This window comes from Neolamprologus multifasciatus, chromosome 19, assembly GCF_963576455.1.
Source record: "Neolamprologus multifasciatus chromosome 19, fNeoMul1.2, whole genome shotgun sequence".
Taxonomy (NCBI): domain Eukaryota; kingdom Metazoa; phylum Chordata; class Actinopteri; order Cichliformes; family Cichlidae; genus Neolamprologus; species Neolamprologus multifasciatus.
In genome coordinates this window covers 26,677,392-26,694,042 of record NC_140457.1, presented here as the reverse complement: position 1 = coordinate 26,694,042, position 16,651 = coordinate 26,677,392, and the positions used below count along the sequence as shown (strand labels likewise).

Below are 16,651 nucleotides of genomic sequence, written 5' to 3'. Positions count from 1 at the left end.
CGTGCTGTTGTTAAATTCTCCTCCGCTGGGAGGAAAGTAAGTGACTACTGAAACCTTCCTTAAAGTGGCAGATTGAAATGACACCGTGTTTATGCCCACATACACATTTTACGGACGGAGAAGCGGCTTTTGGAGAAGCAGCCCCGCAGCCTTTCTGCGCAGCGCAGTCTGCTGCGATCTGACACATAAATCACCTCAGCCTGTCCTGACCGTGTCCGCGTGCCCTCCGGATCCCCTCTCCTCTGTTTATTTTCCCGGGATGTAAACAGTTTTGGAGACGCCGAAGGGGCAAATATTTGAATCGGAGGAGTGTAAATATGAGGAGCGGCGGGGATTTGGGTTTACGCATGCACGGTGTGTGTTTTCCAGCTATGGTTTTTTGGTTTAGGTGGGGGAGAGAGTGTGAGAGGGGAGGGATGAGGGGAAGGCACACGAGTGTTGATAAGGGTGAGTGTGTTTTCTACGCTGTAAAAAGTGTCCGATTTGGCGGCGTAAAAAGGCTCTAAAGTTTCATTTTCTCTATAAAAAATGTCAGGTGAATAGACGAGTGGATTTAAAAAATCTCCATTTTTTATTCGAGTTTAATCCGTTTACAGTTCAAGGGTATGATTTCGCAGATGAGATTAATACGAGGACAGGGAGCACGAGTTTGAAGAAGAATAGTCTAACATCCAACAAAAAATTTCGAAGCAAACGATTCGCTTTGGAAACCATAAAAACAGACTAGTTCCTGTCGCAGTTCAATGTTCATTTTGATCAAATTTCGATTCGTTAAGACAGAAACCATGAAATGGATCGGGAAGGTGGGCATTTTTTGCAGCGTGCAAGGCATTGGTGGATGTGTGTGTTTCCCTGTGCGTCATGATTGGCTGAAAGCGCAGAGGACGCCTTAATATTTAATACTAATGTTCCCCTGGTTGGCTGAGGACTGGAAAGGTCCAACCAATGTTTTTTTACTTGCTTTAGTGGCTGTGGCTCCCTAATTAATTGCAGCTATCTGTCTCCTATCGATGTGTGTGTACATGTGTGTTGTGTGTGTGTTTCCTTTTTTCTCCCCAAACCGAACATGAAATAGTTTGTTGGGCTATACTTTCTTTCTTCCTATCTATCCCCCCTTCCTTCCTTCCCGTCCTGGTTCGCAGGCAGAGACAGGACAGATTGAAACCCAGCTGTGATCGTCGCTTTTGGTCGTTGCCATTTTCCCCCCTTATTGCCCGGTGATGTTGGATATGGGAGAGCGCAAAGAGGTGAAAATGATTCCTAAATCGTCGTTTAGTATAAACAGTTTGGTGCCCGAGGCCGTTCAAAGCGACAACAACAATCACCAGAACCAGCATCACCACCAAAACCACCTTCACCACCACCACCAGAACCACCACCACCGGCCCGGCGCCGCGGACGAAGCCGAGCAGAAAGCTCCTCTTCCCGCCGCGCAGCCGGACGTTAAGGCGGACCCTAAAAGTGACTCCTCGAGACAGGAGAGCTGCCCGGACGAGAAGGAGAAGCAGGAAGAGAAAAAGGACGCAAAGGACGGAGACGGCGGCGCTGGAGGGAAGGACGGAGAGAAGAAAAGCGGCAAGTATGAAAAACCTCCTTTTAGTTATAACGCTTTGATAATGATGGCCATCAGACAGAGTCCGGAGAAGCGGCTCACTCTGAACGGCATTTATGAATTCATCATGAAAAACTTCCCGTACTACCGGGAGAACAAACAGGGCTGGCAGAATTCCATCCGACACAATCTCAGCCTCAATAAATGCTTCGTCAAGGTGCCGCGGCACTACGACGACCCGGGCAAGGGGAACTACTGGATGCTGGACCCTAGCAGCGACGACGTTTTCATCGGCGGCACTACCGGGAAACTCCGACGGAGGTCCACCACGTCCCGAGCCAAGCTGGCCTTCAAGCGGGGTGCTCGGCTGACCTCTGGGCTGACCTTTATGGACCGAGCCGGCTCCTTGTACTGGCCCATGTCCCCCTTCCTCTCTCTACACCACCCGCGGGCAGGCGGCGCCCTCGGCTACAACGGGACCTCCTCGGGATACCCGGGTCACCCCATGTCCTACAGCACCATGCTCACCCAGAACATGAGCAACAACCACTCGTCGTTCCCATCCTCCAACGGGCTAAGCATGGACCGGCTGGTCGGGGGGGATCTCCCCTACGCGACGCACCACCTGACAGCGGCGGCCCTGGCGGCCTCGGCGGTACCCTGCGGCCTCTCCGTGCCTTGCTCCGGGGCCACTTACTCCCTGAACCCCTGCTCGGTGAATCTACTGGCCGGACAGACCAGTTACTTTTTCCCTCATGTCCCACACCCGTCCATGACCACGCAGTCCGGCGGCAGCGGCGGCACCTTGCAGGCCGCCCGGGCTTCGGCCTCCAATTCCCCGCAGGCTCCGTCCTCCTCGCTGCCCTGTGACTCTCTTAGGCCAGCTCTGTCCGGCTCTCTGCCGGCCTTCTCCTCAGGACTTTCCGGGGGGTTGTCTGACTATTTTACGCATCAGAACCAGAGTTCAACTTCCAACCCGCTTATACACTAACACCCCAAACCCTCACCCCCAGCCTCACCCCTCCACTTTATCCCACCTCACCTCTCCATCCATGCATCCATCCCCTCATTCTGCCCTGAAGGAGTGAGAATCTTTAAGTGACTGGAACTGTAAGTTGAACATTTTACACTGAACATTTACATTGTACAAAAAATGACAAAATTATTATAAACTACCTACTATAGAAAAAAGAGAAGAGGCTTAAAACTGCAAAACAAAAAAGAGCAGCACTGAGAAACTAACAGAAAGCAGCCCTGAAGTTTCCAGGTATTTTTTATTATTATTATTATCTTAATTGTTATTATTATTATTATTGTTATTATTATTATTATTGCTTCTTCTTCTGCTCCATCTTCTCCAGCAGTTTTAAGTTTTGTGTACATAATGTCTGTTCCTATAAGTGTCCGGGGTTTGTCTCTGTATAGTACTGTCAGTCAGCGACGTGCAATGTGATCTGAGATAAAAAACAAAACAAACAAAAACACAAAAAACAGAGAGCGTGAGGAGAGCTGCAGGCTGATTTTTTCTGTTATTATTATTGGAGGAGGTATTACTTTTATAGAATGTGTATTTAAAATAGTTTCGTCTAATTTTAAGATTTAAAAAGGTAAAATAATAATAATATCTCTGATAACCTGTTTTGCCCGCATTTTTGCAGTATTATAGGTATCATGCGGGGTTGAAGAAAAGCGGCGGAGAGTGATTTTATTTTACAAAATTGAAACACATTTTTTATATATATTTTTTATTTTTTGTTTCTAGCGACTCTGCCTCCCGCAGTTTAAAGTCCCGAGACTGTTTCTCCACTCGTTTAATTTCCCAGTTGAAAACTGCTAATGTACTTTCTATAGACCAAAGAATCGGTTTTTTAGGAATTTTAGACTCAGTATTCAGCTGCATAATACTACAGGCCTAATGTGGAAAGAATTAAGGACTGAATGAGTGAATGAATGAATGGATGAGAGAAGGTGTGGATGACGGAGTGAATGATGCCTCCCTCACTGCAGAAAATATCCATTTAAACGAGATTTATATTGCTTTTTTTTGCAGTCTTTTTAAATTAGCTGAAACTTAAATGGAGTTTGGTGGCGCCGATTTTTTTCAGTGTCATCAGCGAAGGATTGTTAGTGCTGCTGGAGAGATTTTTTTTGCCTCATGTTGCCTGTTTTTTTTTAAACCTTTTGAATTTAACTGCTCGTGCTATAGAAAATTCAGATTTTAAGGCTGAATATTGAGCACAAATTTCTCGTTTTGCTGATGGATATTTTCCGCAGTGCAACCTGTGATGTGCTTTCTTTGACTGTAAACGTGATCGCCGATAAAAACGGACGTTCACGCTTCTTTTCCTTTTATTTACTTTTTGTATTATTAGTAAAAAAAAAAGCGAGCGAGAGAGAAATGTCTATTTGTAAGTTGAATGTGGGCTTTTGCTTTTCTGTTTTTCTATAAAAGGAGGAACGATGTAAAAACCCGTTTGTTTGACAAGAAAAAATGCCTCATTATCTAATACTACTTGGAATGATTGTCCTTTAATTGTCGTCTCTAAAAAAAATTTCATGGTTGTGATACTATTGTGGTCTTATTCTTATTCCCGTGTTTGTCGCTTACAAAAGTTTAAAAAAAAGAACAAAAAAAGAAAAAAAAATAATCATAAAAAATAAAAATAAAAGAATAGGTTACATTCATAACTAATGAAAATCCTTTTGTCTTTTTTTATTCCTGCCGTCCGTGTTTTCACTGATTTCACTGAAAAGCACAAAAAACAATTTAGGATTATTATTGTTCATATATTTTTTTTAACAGCAAAACCAAATTTTTTTTCAGATTTTAACTTAAATTTTGGATTTTCTTAATCAGATTCTGAATTATGGTTTTATGGAGAGCAAACATCATTTGATTCATTTGTGGGCTAAGGTCGATATCCCACCTCATCCACACGAGTGTTTTCCGTTTATGTTTTCCTGGAGTTTTCGTTGTTCTTGTTTACGCACACGTCTGGGATTAAAAAAAAATTCAACCTGTGCGTTACAGCTTTTACGCGTGCAGATTTATGCGCGTCTCGGTGAAAAAACTGTCAAATGATGCAACCGGAGGTCGCGTTAAGGCTGCTGAAGCCTGACTGACTGTGTGAGGGTCTTTTTGTGTTTTAGGTTGTGACATTTTCTCCTTCTGAGCAGTGAAATCTGAGGCGCTGGAGGCTGTGGCCTCTGGGTTTGTGTGCAGCCCCCCTCCACCCCCCCTCCCCAATAATGTCATCTTTGCACTGTTTTATCATCATATGTTTGTTTGGTTTAAACTGCTCACAGCTCAAACCACCGTACACTAGTTGTAAGGAGCTCCAGTTTTTCCAGTCTTTTTTCCAAAGAAAAGTCAGGATGTGAGAGCAGATTTGAGCGCTGTGTCACTGATGCGTGTTAGTGTTTTAAATGCGGCTTTTCTTGCTCACTTTGCTCAGTTCTGTTTGTTTTTTTAAGGCCCAGAGCAGAAACTTTCTGGATATTTTCCCCTTTACATTTTCAGATTTGACATCTTTCCTAAACAAGAGTCAGCTTTTGCAGGCTAATTGTGGTCACTGGTGTTCTTTCTTTGGCGCTGTGCAGTGTTTTCGTCTGTCTGTGGCTTTTTATGTGTTAACAGGTGATGACTTTGATGGTGAGATGACTCTTCTTCTCTGTTTTTTAATCATTCTGCCTCATCTGATTTTTTTTCTTTTTAAGAATCAGAAAAAGATGATTTTTTTCCCTTAAATTTAGAGATTTGTGCATTTTTTTCTTGGTCAGGGGCCAAATGGTGATGGCGCGTTTTTTCCACTACAATTTTTGATATTTCCACCGTCAGGAGACTTTCTTTCTTCTTCCTCTTGGCGCTACTGTGGTTTAGATTTTGAGTATTTCAGATGCTGGTGGCCGGGTTTGCGCCTTCTTGGTGCTATTTTACAGCTGAAACTTAAACAAGGTTGAAAATTTACTTCTTAAATTTGGAACTATTTCATGTTGTGTGAAGTTAATTATTTATTTTTGTGGTGTCATATTTGTATATGCAACGATCGGTGCGTCTGAGATCCACATGTATGCTTCATGTATAGGTCGCAGATGCTTGGTTTGGTTTTTAAATCTCTCCACACACACACACGCACACACACACACGCACACGCACACGCACACACACCTTACATTTCAGATTGTGTTAATTCGGTTCTTCAGTAAACAGGTTCACATATCGGTTTTCAGTATTTTTGCGCTTCTGTGGAGAAGAAACATGAATTAAATTCAGCAGGGATGCACGTGCTGGTCGTGAAGTCTCACATTTGGAGATTTTCTCTCTTTGTTACCTGATGCTCTGCGTTTAATTCTGTGTGGCTGCAGCTTATGTGCCACTTTCTGTTTTGTTCTTACGCTTTTTTGGGGGTGTTTGTGTGTTTCATTCAGGGAGTCTGATTCAAAGCTGAGCGTGTGCGTTTGTGTTGTGCTTTCTGCTGCTGCCAGGACCAGCTTCAGTGTCTTCTTTGAGGTGCTCTGATCGCTTTTTGTGCAGTTGTCGTGATTCCGAACTCAACCTGAAATCAGAATTCTACTTTCAGCCCTGAAAAAGAAAAGTGAGATCTGGATGCAGAGATGGTGTTTGCGTCCTCCTCCTCAGCGCTTATGAGCAGCGCCTAAAGACTCACAGTGTGTTCAGATGTCGCTGTGATCGCGTGGATGTTTGTTGTTGCAGCTGGTGTGATTTTGATCCGCGGCCTGCAGCTTTTCCTCCTCTCTCTCTCGCTCTCTCTCTATGGTGGCGCACAATCACCACCTCACATTTTTTTCTGCAGGTTTGTGGCGTAAAGCCGTAAACCGAGCCTCTCTGTCTGAGGCGCTGCAGGCCTTCCAGCTTATTCTCTGTGTTTTAACATTTCAGCACAGGCTGCACACACATATACATTTTTTCTTTCTCCACTTTCAGGAGTTTAAATTCTCTAGAGTCCACTTTAGTTGGTGCCTCATGCTTTCTGAAGCCCGTTTTCTTGCAATGTTGTTGCTAAATTCGAATAACGTTTGCTCAATTGAAGGAAAAAAACAACAACAAAAAACAAAACAAAACAAAACAAGCTGTTTCGATGTGAGGATCGTCCTTCCTCACCTGACAACACGTTCTAACCTGAATGAGTCTCTGTTCGGTTTTGGATAAACGCCATCACGTGATATAGTGGAGTATAGCAGGTCTATAGGTCAGCTCCATCCATCTTAAAGCTCCAATTTTCTGTCTCAGAAACAACAGGTCTTGGTGTTGTTGCAGAATTTTGTTTCCCATCTTCCCTGTCGTTTGGTGGAAGGATCATTCATAATCCATGCAGATGTGAGCGTGTTCTGCTCGTACAATAAGCCTGCAAAGCAAACACTGAGTTTCTCATAGAGTCAGTGTGAGAAAAATGTGATATTTATCTTATTTAGTTAAAACAAACTTATAAAGAAACCTCACAACAACAACAACAACAGGTAGTACAATTATTTCAAATAATGACAATGACAGAATAAGGATTATTGCCCTCATGCCTGTCTGCAGCCCACAGGTCAAAGGTTAAACCTCCATCCTTTTTTTGTACTTTTCTTAATATGTGTTAAAATAGCAACCATCTTAAAATCTCTTCATTTCTTTCAGTGGAAATTATTCCAAAAAACAAAAATCCCAAAAGAAGCAAAACAGAGTTCATTATTATTATTGAATGTTTTTGCTTTTTAAACAAAATTCATGTCCCATTAAGAGATTTTGGATCATGAAATATTTCAGTGCTGCACCTGCAGTAACTGAAGCAGGAGGTCAAAGGTCAAACCTTCAGACTGCCTGCAGCTTCCACAGGAAGCAAGTGCGACCCATGTGTAGCAGACGTGTAGTGTTTGTGTTGAACCTGCAATCAAAGTAGCAGAAGGTGGAACAAAAGAATGATGATGCAATGACGCTGATAGTTGTGTCTTTCTGCTTTTATATCATAATTATTTATTTTTTCTGTGCATCACTAGATGCACAGCAGCGGCTGCTAGCTTCAGTCTGAGTGCAGATGGCTCAGGATCTCCTCCGCCTTTTTATCACGCACTGATCCGTCGTTTGGAGTCGCTGAAAACCTTCGGCTGTTTGTGCTGTTTGCTGCTGCGGCTTTAGTGCTCAGTGGATCAACTGTGATCTTTCATTCTACAGCTTCAGGGTTTATTTTGCGGATCGATAGCCGGTGTTTTGCTACTCTGTCAGAGGCCTTATGCATGCTTGTTTCGGCTGCCTGGTGAACACATTTCATCTAGACGGGCTCCTGGGTTTTCTATTTATTTATCAACTTATTTTTTTATGTCTTGATAACGATTTAAGTTATAGGAGACATTCATTTACTTATTTCTTCAGATCAGAAAAGACTCACTTTAAAGTGTTCAGCATGGCATTTTAAAGGCACAATAATGACTTTTGATGGATTTTTTGCCTTGAGAAGAAGAGGAAAAGAAAATAGAATGAATGGAAATTTAAAAAAAAAAAAAAAGTGATTATTGGACAATCAGTCAGTCTGGCCTCTAAAGTCCTTAAATGGAGAAAGTTTGCAGCAGCTCTTCTTCTAATCAGAAAAATCTCAATTATGTGAAGTTCTGGGCACATTTAGTCAACAGGTATAAAGCTCACATGTTTTTATGAGAAGAATAAAGCTTCTGAAAGAAAATTGCAGTAAAAAATAATTCCTGTCACACACACTACTCTGAATTTGGTTTAATTTGTGACAACGATTTACATTACATCTGGGCTTCGAGTTTTCCATCACCAACAAGAGGATAACATATGAAGAAAGCCCTAAATGTTTGAATTTGACTAAACAGATTGGACCATTTCACAAGAATCTCATTGTCAGTGATAAAACGCCACAAAATTAAACACTTTGAAATGTAGGTTTTTAAAACTAATTCCTTTGGCACTGAAATGGAACGCAGTTAAGGCACTGAACAGTGTCGGCCTGTTGTCATCAAAACATCGGATTAAAAAACAGAAAGAGTTATTTGAGTGTGGACTCTGAGGGCAGTAAAGTCCATGAGGACAACTAAATATTTTATTCTTTAGCACTATATTAGAGATTTAAAGGATAAATGAACATTCCCAGTTGGTGTCTTAAAAATAGCAAAAATAACAACATTAATTTGTACCAGTAAGGATTAAACATGTGATCCCATAATCCAGGATTTAATTGTAAGATTTAGCTTTATCATAAACGAAAATGGGAAATATTTTGAGAAACAAGATCTGGTGGTTAGGAGATTTTTACCGTCTGAAAGGTAGGAATAAAATTCGGAGTATCTTGGTAGTTTGGCATTAAATAGAAAAACACAAAGCTTGGCACCCCCCCCCCCCCCCCCCAAAAAAAAACAAAAACAAAAAAACAAAAAACATCAGGCTTTAAAAGCCCAGATTTCTTGCATAATCTGATATAGCTGTATTGGTGTTATTCCTGCATCATCATAATAATGCTGATCACCATTGCAGCTGGTCAGTGAATCAATAGCCAAGAAGCTAGCTAATGCTTAAAAAAGATCATTAGTAAACCAACATGAATGATCTAAATTTGGCTGCCAACAAACCTAACTCGACACATTCATTTTATTGCATAAAATAATAAAGAAAACACTTAAAGTGGCCACCATTTGTTCCAGAAAAGCGTTTTATACAAATAAATAGTATTTTCCACACAAAAAAGCTATGACATCACAACAGTATGATTGGTCAGTTGCAATGTCGATCCTGGACCAACATTTCATTATTATTTTATGGTGGTGCAGAACAACACAATGCAGAACAATGTTGTAAACCCACACTCACAGACAAGTGATGGTCTGGAACCGAATTACCAAATAGAAAACAGAATCACTGTAATGACTAAAACACTATAATTCTGATCTCCAAGGATATTTATTTTTTAGAAAAAATAAAAAAGCACCCACATGATTGTTTTATTTGAGATTTTTATTTTCTTCTCTCTAAAGGCTGATTTATAGAAATCTTAAGAGCTCAGATTGTAAAAAGTGAGTTTGCTACTTTGTGAAAGAAACAACTCGAGTTATCACAGATCAGGACTTTTAAAACCCACACCACAGGTCTGCTCAAACAACTAAATACTAAGGAGTTCTCTGTAAAATGTGGGTCATTAAATCTCAAATCAAGGTTTCAAATGTTCTGGTCCATGTTAATTATATAGAAACACAGCAGATATCTTACGTTAGGAAATAGTTAAGGTCCAAACATCAGTCTCTGAAACTCAAATCACTTCAAAACTGGATTCAGTTTCTTTTAGCCCCACAAAAGCTTGTATATTAGGCACCAAGTCTGATATACTAATAAAGTAACTGGGTGTTCTTGGTGACTACAGAATAAAAGTTTTTTGTGCTCTAAAATCCATTTCAGGAGCTCTTTTGTACCAAGTTATGACATTTCTGAAAAATACAATAAAATAAATAAATAAATCCAATGGTAGGGGGGTGATTTAGAGAGTGAGTGTATATGTGACCAACACCCTGGATGTTTGGAAGAAGATTAGAACACTTAAAACCAAGTGCACCGTACTACCTTAAAGAAACCAGTGTGAACCTCTTTAACTCAAATCAAGGTTTGAGGTTTGAGTTTTTTAGTCCCATAACACTCGAAAGCTTGATTCACAGCTTCTTCAAAGCCAGAAATCGTTGAACATTTAACTGCACGTTATCGGTGAGTGTTATTCAAAAATATGTTTGGGATGCAGTAGCTGGCTTTTTAGTGTAAAATAACACTCCAAATCTTATTTTGTGAGCATCTTCCTGGCACCAGAGTTTATGATTGAAAAACAAAATTGTCCAAATAAATATGTCAGTGGAGATTTTTAATAGCCCATAATCCTCCAAATCATTAAATAAATCTTGTAAACTTGCTGGAAAAAGAACAGCAGGTTATTGGTAAATACATGCCTCAGAATATCAGCATGGGCCTTCAAAACATCACAAATAGGAAAACCGAAAAGACACCTGAAAGACACTGGCCTTGAAAAAACCCATGTCTGATCAAACGATCTAAAAAAATAATTTTAAAAAAAAGTGAAAGTTTGTGGAGCAGCAGCAGCAGACGGTCGGTGTCTCGGTGAGTCGTGGTCTGATCCAAGCGCTGCTGTTCTCTGCAGGCTGTTTGGTGTTTGAGCCTCGGCTGCTCTCAGATCAGCCCACCATAACAACAAAGGCGGACTTTCAGCGGCAATTTGTTCGTTTCCTAAAAGAGGGCTGCGAGTTAAACGAGTCCCACTGTAACGCAAGAACTAACCCGTCCCCCCCTCACCCCTCCTCACCCCCCCAACAATGGAGCTGCCAGGGAACCCAATATCTGTCAGGCTGATGCTATCTGTCCCATGTTAAATGGGGTGACCAGCAGTCAAAAGACAAAAGAAGCAACAGAAGGACACAGGGGAGGAGGGGGAGGAAGTGAAGATAAACTTTCCATCTTTCTTCCATTCCATTCCGTTCTCTTCCTCCTTTCCTTTCCTTTCCTTTCCTTTCCTTTCCTTTCTATCTTCTCCTATTTTCCTTCTTTCCTTCCTTGATTTTATTCCTTATTTCCTTCTCACACCATTCGGCCTTCCTTTCTAGGTTACCCTCTTTCCCTTTTTAGCTCTCCTTCCATCCCCTCTTGATTTTCTTCATTCCTCCCCTTGTTCTTTTCCCCGTCTTTCCTACCTATCCTCTTTCCTTCCCTTACTTCCACCCTTTCCCTCGACTTCCTTCCTTCCTTCCCTTTCCTCCCTAGTTTGCTATTTTCCTTCTTGTATTTTTTGTCTTCCTCTCCAGTCTTTCCTCCCTGCTTTAGATTAGGCTTAATCTTATTTTTTTATCGGCGTCTCTAAAAGAACTTAAAAGAAATACACAAACGAAACTAAACCCAAAACACTGACGTAACATTTGGCATCACAGACGAAAACAGTAAAGACACAGCGGGACACGTTTGACTGCAGTTTGTAAAGATACCACAGATAACTGGCAAATATTGGCGACAAACAGAAATTTTAAATAATACAATAAAATGAAATAAAACGGATTATATGTCAGTAGACCATATGACAGCAGTTTTTACTCGTGTTCAGTAGACCGCTTTTGTGGAAATGCAGAGATGTTTTATCCACATTTTTGTATCCGCCCAAAAAGTTCCCATTAGTTCAAACCAGTTTCTGTGACTGCTATAAATTCACCGACACTCACCACCTGTTATAGATAACCAAACAATGTTAGGTTTATTCTTCTCTAGTTGTCCTGAAATAGATCCTAAAGACGAGGAGCTTAATTTTAGAAATAGCCCGACTTTACTGGTGTGTGTGATCCTCCTCTCCGTGGATCTGAATGGTTCAGACTGCAGGGATTGGCTCTTGGAGGGCGCACAGGATTAAATTCTCAGGGCGAAAAGGTCAGCTGACTGTGCCCCAGGGTCGGCACCAGAGCATATGAACTGCATGGCCAGCCACCTTTGACAGAAGGCATTTGGCTTACGTCACTTTGCCATTTACAATAAAATAAAATAAAATAAAATAAAATAAAATAAATGTGCTTTCGCTCACACACTCTGTGCCCAGAGGTTACAAACCAAAACGCAGCAATACCCGTTAATATACATTTTACAGAATACTACGGGAGTCATCGGGCCACCTTCACAGGGAAACCACAAATCATGAACAGGTATACATAATAACTCTTTACTCGTAGTAGGCTCACTGATAAAAGTGGTTACAGTCAGAGAAGTGCAGAATCACGTGTCTTAGATTGCGCAGGCAGGAAACGAACAGGAGAGACCTTTTCTCTGGGCGCATGCGGAAGGAGATCAATGAACTCAGCACACACCGGGACAGTTTCCTGTGAGTGCAGTCAACACATTTCCATTTGTTTCCCCATTTTCGATAGGATCATGCTTCAGAACTGCACTGGCTGATGAATGACCCCTTTTTAGCTTCATAGTGACATGAGGGCTGCTTCCCAAAATCTGAGCGATTACTGCAGAAGCTCGACTGTGAACTGGAATCGGAGATCTGTGCGTGTTTGGGGGAATTTATTATTATTATTATTATTATTATTATTATTATTATTATTATTATTATTATTATTATTATTATTATTATTGTTGTTGTTGTTGTTGTTGTTGTTGTTTAATGAACAAACTACATGAATTAATGTATGTTGTAGTTGAAATATACCAGTAGGATGGCCTGGACCCCCGAGGCCCGCCCATGACGCCCACGCTGCTGTGCCCATTCACCATCTCTGTATGTCAGGGGAGAAGCCGCACCGGGCTCCTTCCTGGAGCAGCTTTGTCCTTACCATTAGCGTCAAGTGTCATGCCTCCTTTTGACTCCCCAACAAACCAAGAGCCGGATATAGTGCCTTTACCCCGATATAGAACTGAGATAAATAGTGGACCCAACTGGAGAAGTGTTAGAACTGACTTTGTTTAGGCAAATCCACGAAGGAAATCAATGGCCAACACTTTTGACAATCTAATAGTAAAGAAAAACAAGAAGCCTTTCTCATATCCTCTGTGGAATACGTGAAGACACCGAGACATTTTGAAGTTGCATTAACTTAATAAAACAGATCGTAGTACGTCCTGCACCCCCCCCCCCCCTTTATTTTACAGTGTATAAAACACGCGGTCACACAGCAGCTGTTGTATGATATTCGTTGTGGTAGTTTGAATATAAAGAACTACATTTTAAACAGCTAAGAGGTACCACGCAGATGTTAATCAAGACGCTTAATGGAGATGATAAATTATATTTCTGTATTTTATAATTAAAAAGGTCAATTCAAAGTAAATATAGAAACCAGAGGAATTCTCAATTTCTTTGGAGCCTATAGCGAATATTCCAAACATGGCACCAACAGCACACTGTGTATTAAAATCTGATATAAATGAAGCAACAAAGTTTTTTTGTTGTTGCTTGTTTTATTGACATTATGACTTTTATAAAAACACACCCAATATTCCAGGCTGATTTCGGCTGTTTCCACATTTTTTTTGGAAAAATATAAAAACCACAGCGCACACAATCATTAGAATTTTACTATTTTCAGTAACAGCTATTTAGTTTTTAAATCCAGTAACATTTTACAACATTTTACAGAACATATGCGTTTTTAATAATAGTTTGCTAATTGGCATTTTTTAATCAAATATATGTCATATGAGCAGAAACAGAAACAATAATGAATACAAACAGTGTTCCAAAACATTTAGGCAAATAAATAACAGGTTAATGAGTGTGTGTGTTTCAGAAGGTGACGCGATGGTCTCTCTCTCTCTCTCTCTCTCTCTCTCTCTCTTCGTGTGTGTGTTAAAAATGAAGCTTCTTCTTCTTTTTCTTAATTTGTGAAGCTGTTTACACGCTTTGCTTTCTTGTTTTCTTCTTTCTCTCATTTTCTACCCAAATATATATTCTGCTTTGGTGACTCGACCACCACGTGACCATATGTTCATCGGTTGCACCTGAACGCAGAGAGGAGGCGTGTGACGTGAGCGTCAGATAAATTCACAGCATTTTTTTTTTCAAATCCTCAGAGCGATTTTATACGCACCACCGAAACTCCGTGAATCAGTCCACTGTGTGTTTGCAGTCATGTTTACCGAGGAGGTGATGATTACACAAATAAAAAATAAAATATTTTCTTTGCATGGAGCCAACTAGCTCATAATAAAACTTGTCATAGCGCTGAAGCCCGACACTTTTTGTACTTTTCTCTCGTTCGCTGATGTATTTTTTAAAACATCTTTTAAGATTCTCTGTCTCACACTTACTCAACAGCCTTCTGTCTTCCAACAAAGGTTCCCGTAATCTTCATAACTCATAGCTAGAGGACGAGCTCATTTGTCATTTTCTTGTATAGTTTTATCTTTTCATAATTGATGAGTTATTAATCAGATGTACGACACTTGCGACTTAGGGGGAGGAAACATTTTCGGTCAATGTTTACATTAACAAATAAAGACAACCCCCCCCCCCCCTATATATTAAACATAAAAGTCACGTGAATGCCGGGCGTAAAATATCTGATCCTGAAAAGTTCCCTGAGGAGGACCACCACACGATGAGTACTTCCATTTACTTACGCCTCTGTCAGTGCGCCCCAGGGCAGCCGTGGCTACAATGTAGCTTGCTATCACCAGTGTGTGAATGGGTGAATGACTGAATGTAGTGTAAAGCGCGTTGGGGTCCTTAGGGACTAAGTAAAGCGCTATATAAATACATACGAGTTAATTTTCTGCAGTTATTCAATTATTTTTATTTTCACAAAAACTTTTAAGAAGAGGTGTTTTGTGTTGTAAAGTAACCGTCGTACAATATTAGACAAAAGCAAGCAAAGAAAAACAAATAAAAGGAAAAGAAAAAAGCAAACCAAAACCAAAACCAACCAACAAAAACAAATAAATAAAATAAATCAGGGGCTATATGCACTTGGCGACAGCGGGAGGGAAGAGCTCCCTTTTAATGGAGCAGAACCCTCGGGGGGAGGGGACAGGAATCTGCTCTGGGAGTGATTGGAAAGAGAAGAGAAAAAAAGCGAAGTCTCCCAGCTGCCTAAACCTATGGCAGTAAGGCAGTAAGTAAGGAAGACTTTGCAGCTTTAGCTGTGCAGTGGACGGAGAAGCTACGCAACCAAACATTACAACCGTACAATCAACTTGACGTGGTTACTTTAAAGGCTGGAACCAGGTCTGAGACCACTGACAATCAGGTGCATCAAGATGGTGATAAAACGCAGATAAAACTGCTATAAGACTGAAACAGTCGGCTCTCAGTTTTCAATTAAACTGGGTCAAGCCAGCACTCACATGGAGGTGGTTTGTAATATCGCAATCAATTGTGCAGTCTTGTTCTCAAATATATTGCACTGTGTTGTAAATCTGTTGCATGTAGTTTTATACATTTATGGTAATTTTTCGGCCCTGTAGCCAGGGATGCATTCGTTACCTGCAGATTGTGCAGAATCCACATCAGCCACGACTCAGCCACAGAGTGGGCCACGGGGCAAATTTATAATCTCTAAAGTTCTAACTTAAAAACGAACAGAGAAGACTAGTTTATTTCAGTAATGACCAGCATTCTGCAAAGAGCATCGCAAATTTGAGGCTCAATGTGGGATCGAGTAACTTACTAGCAAAATAATACAGTGTACCGCGCAGGTTTTACGTTTTCTCTCTGAAAACAGTGTAATGGTCCAGACAAATGAGAGGCGACAAAGAAGAATCAATATGTTTATCATAGAGCTCTTCTCTTAAATCAGGGGTCTCAAACTTAAATGAGCTGTGGGCCACTGCTGGCACTATCATCTCATTGGAGGGCCACTTCAGTGTTCAAGTAGTACAACCCCCCCCCCCCCCCCCCCCCCCAAAGAAACAAACAAACAAGAAAACACCCACAAATATGTCTGAAAATGTAGTGTTTTGTTTGTTTTTTTAAAAATTCCAAATATTTTATAACAAGACAAAACAGAACTCTTAACTGAAGCCTTTCATTGAACTACCAAATAAACAAATTGATCCTCTCTTTCTGGCCGGACACGTGGCAGCACTTCTGCTATCATTTTGTTTGCATTTAACAAAATAAAAATGCAGACACAAGTGTCACATTAGTCTTTGACTTTCTCACTGAACTAACACAGCCAATCCCTCCACATGTTTGTGCTCTCCGCTCACATTGCCTTGATATTAAATCATTTTCTTGCTTTTAAAAGAACTTATTTTAACATTGCACTCAACAGCATAGAAATCCTCCCTAACAAAAAAGTAACTTCAAAGGCCAAATTGCGTTATATCTCTTCATGTCAATATACAGCTGCAAAGTAGGGGTGACATGGGCTGCAAGTTTGAGACCCCTGTCTTAGATGTATTGATGTAGACTGCAGACTGATTAGAACAGAGATTTAGTACAGGGTTTATAGCGTTTTGCTTTATTACAAAGATTCCTCCATATAAAACCCAAAATTGTATATACCAGCTAATATGTATGATGTGTAAGTGAACAGAAACCATTATTTACTGCCTTCCCTGTTCTAATGACGATGCTGTCTTGTGCCGCGTGCATAAATACACCAATC

The 16,651-nt window shown here is 40.7% G+C and overlaps 1 protein-coding gene across 1 annotated transcript; it reads left to right on the top strand.

Moving 5' to 3' along the window:
* Window positions 1-195: 195 nt before the first annotated feature.
* On the top strand, window positions 196-15,932 carry foxg1a (forkhead box G1a). The gene has a single exon (XM_085143067.1). The coding sequence runs from the start codon at window positions 1,221-1,223 to the stop codon at window positions 2,541-2,543; it is 1,323 nt and encodes a 440-aa protein (XP_084999193.1). The 5' UTR covers window positions 196-1,220; the 3' UTR covers window positions 2,544-15,932.
* The last annotated feature ends 719 nt before the right edge of the window (window positions 15,933-16,651 follow it).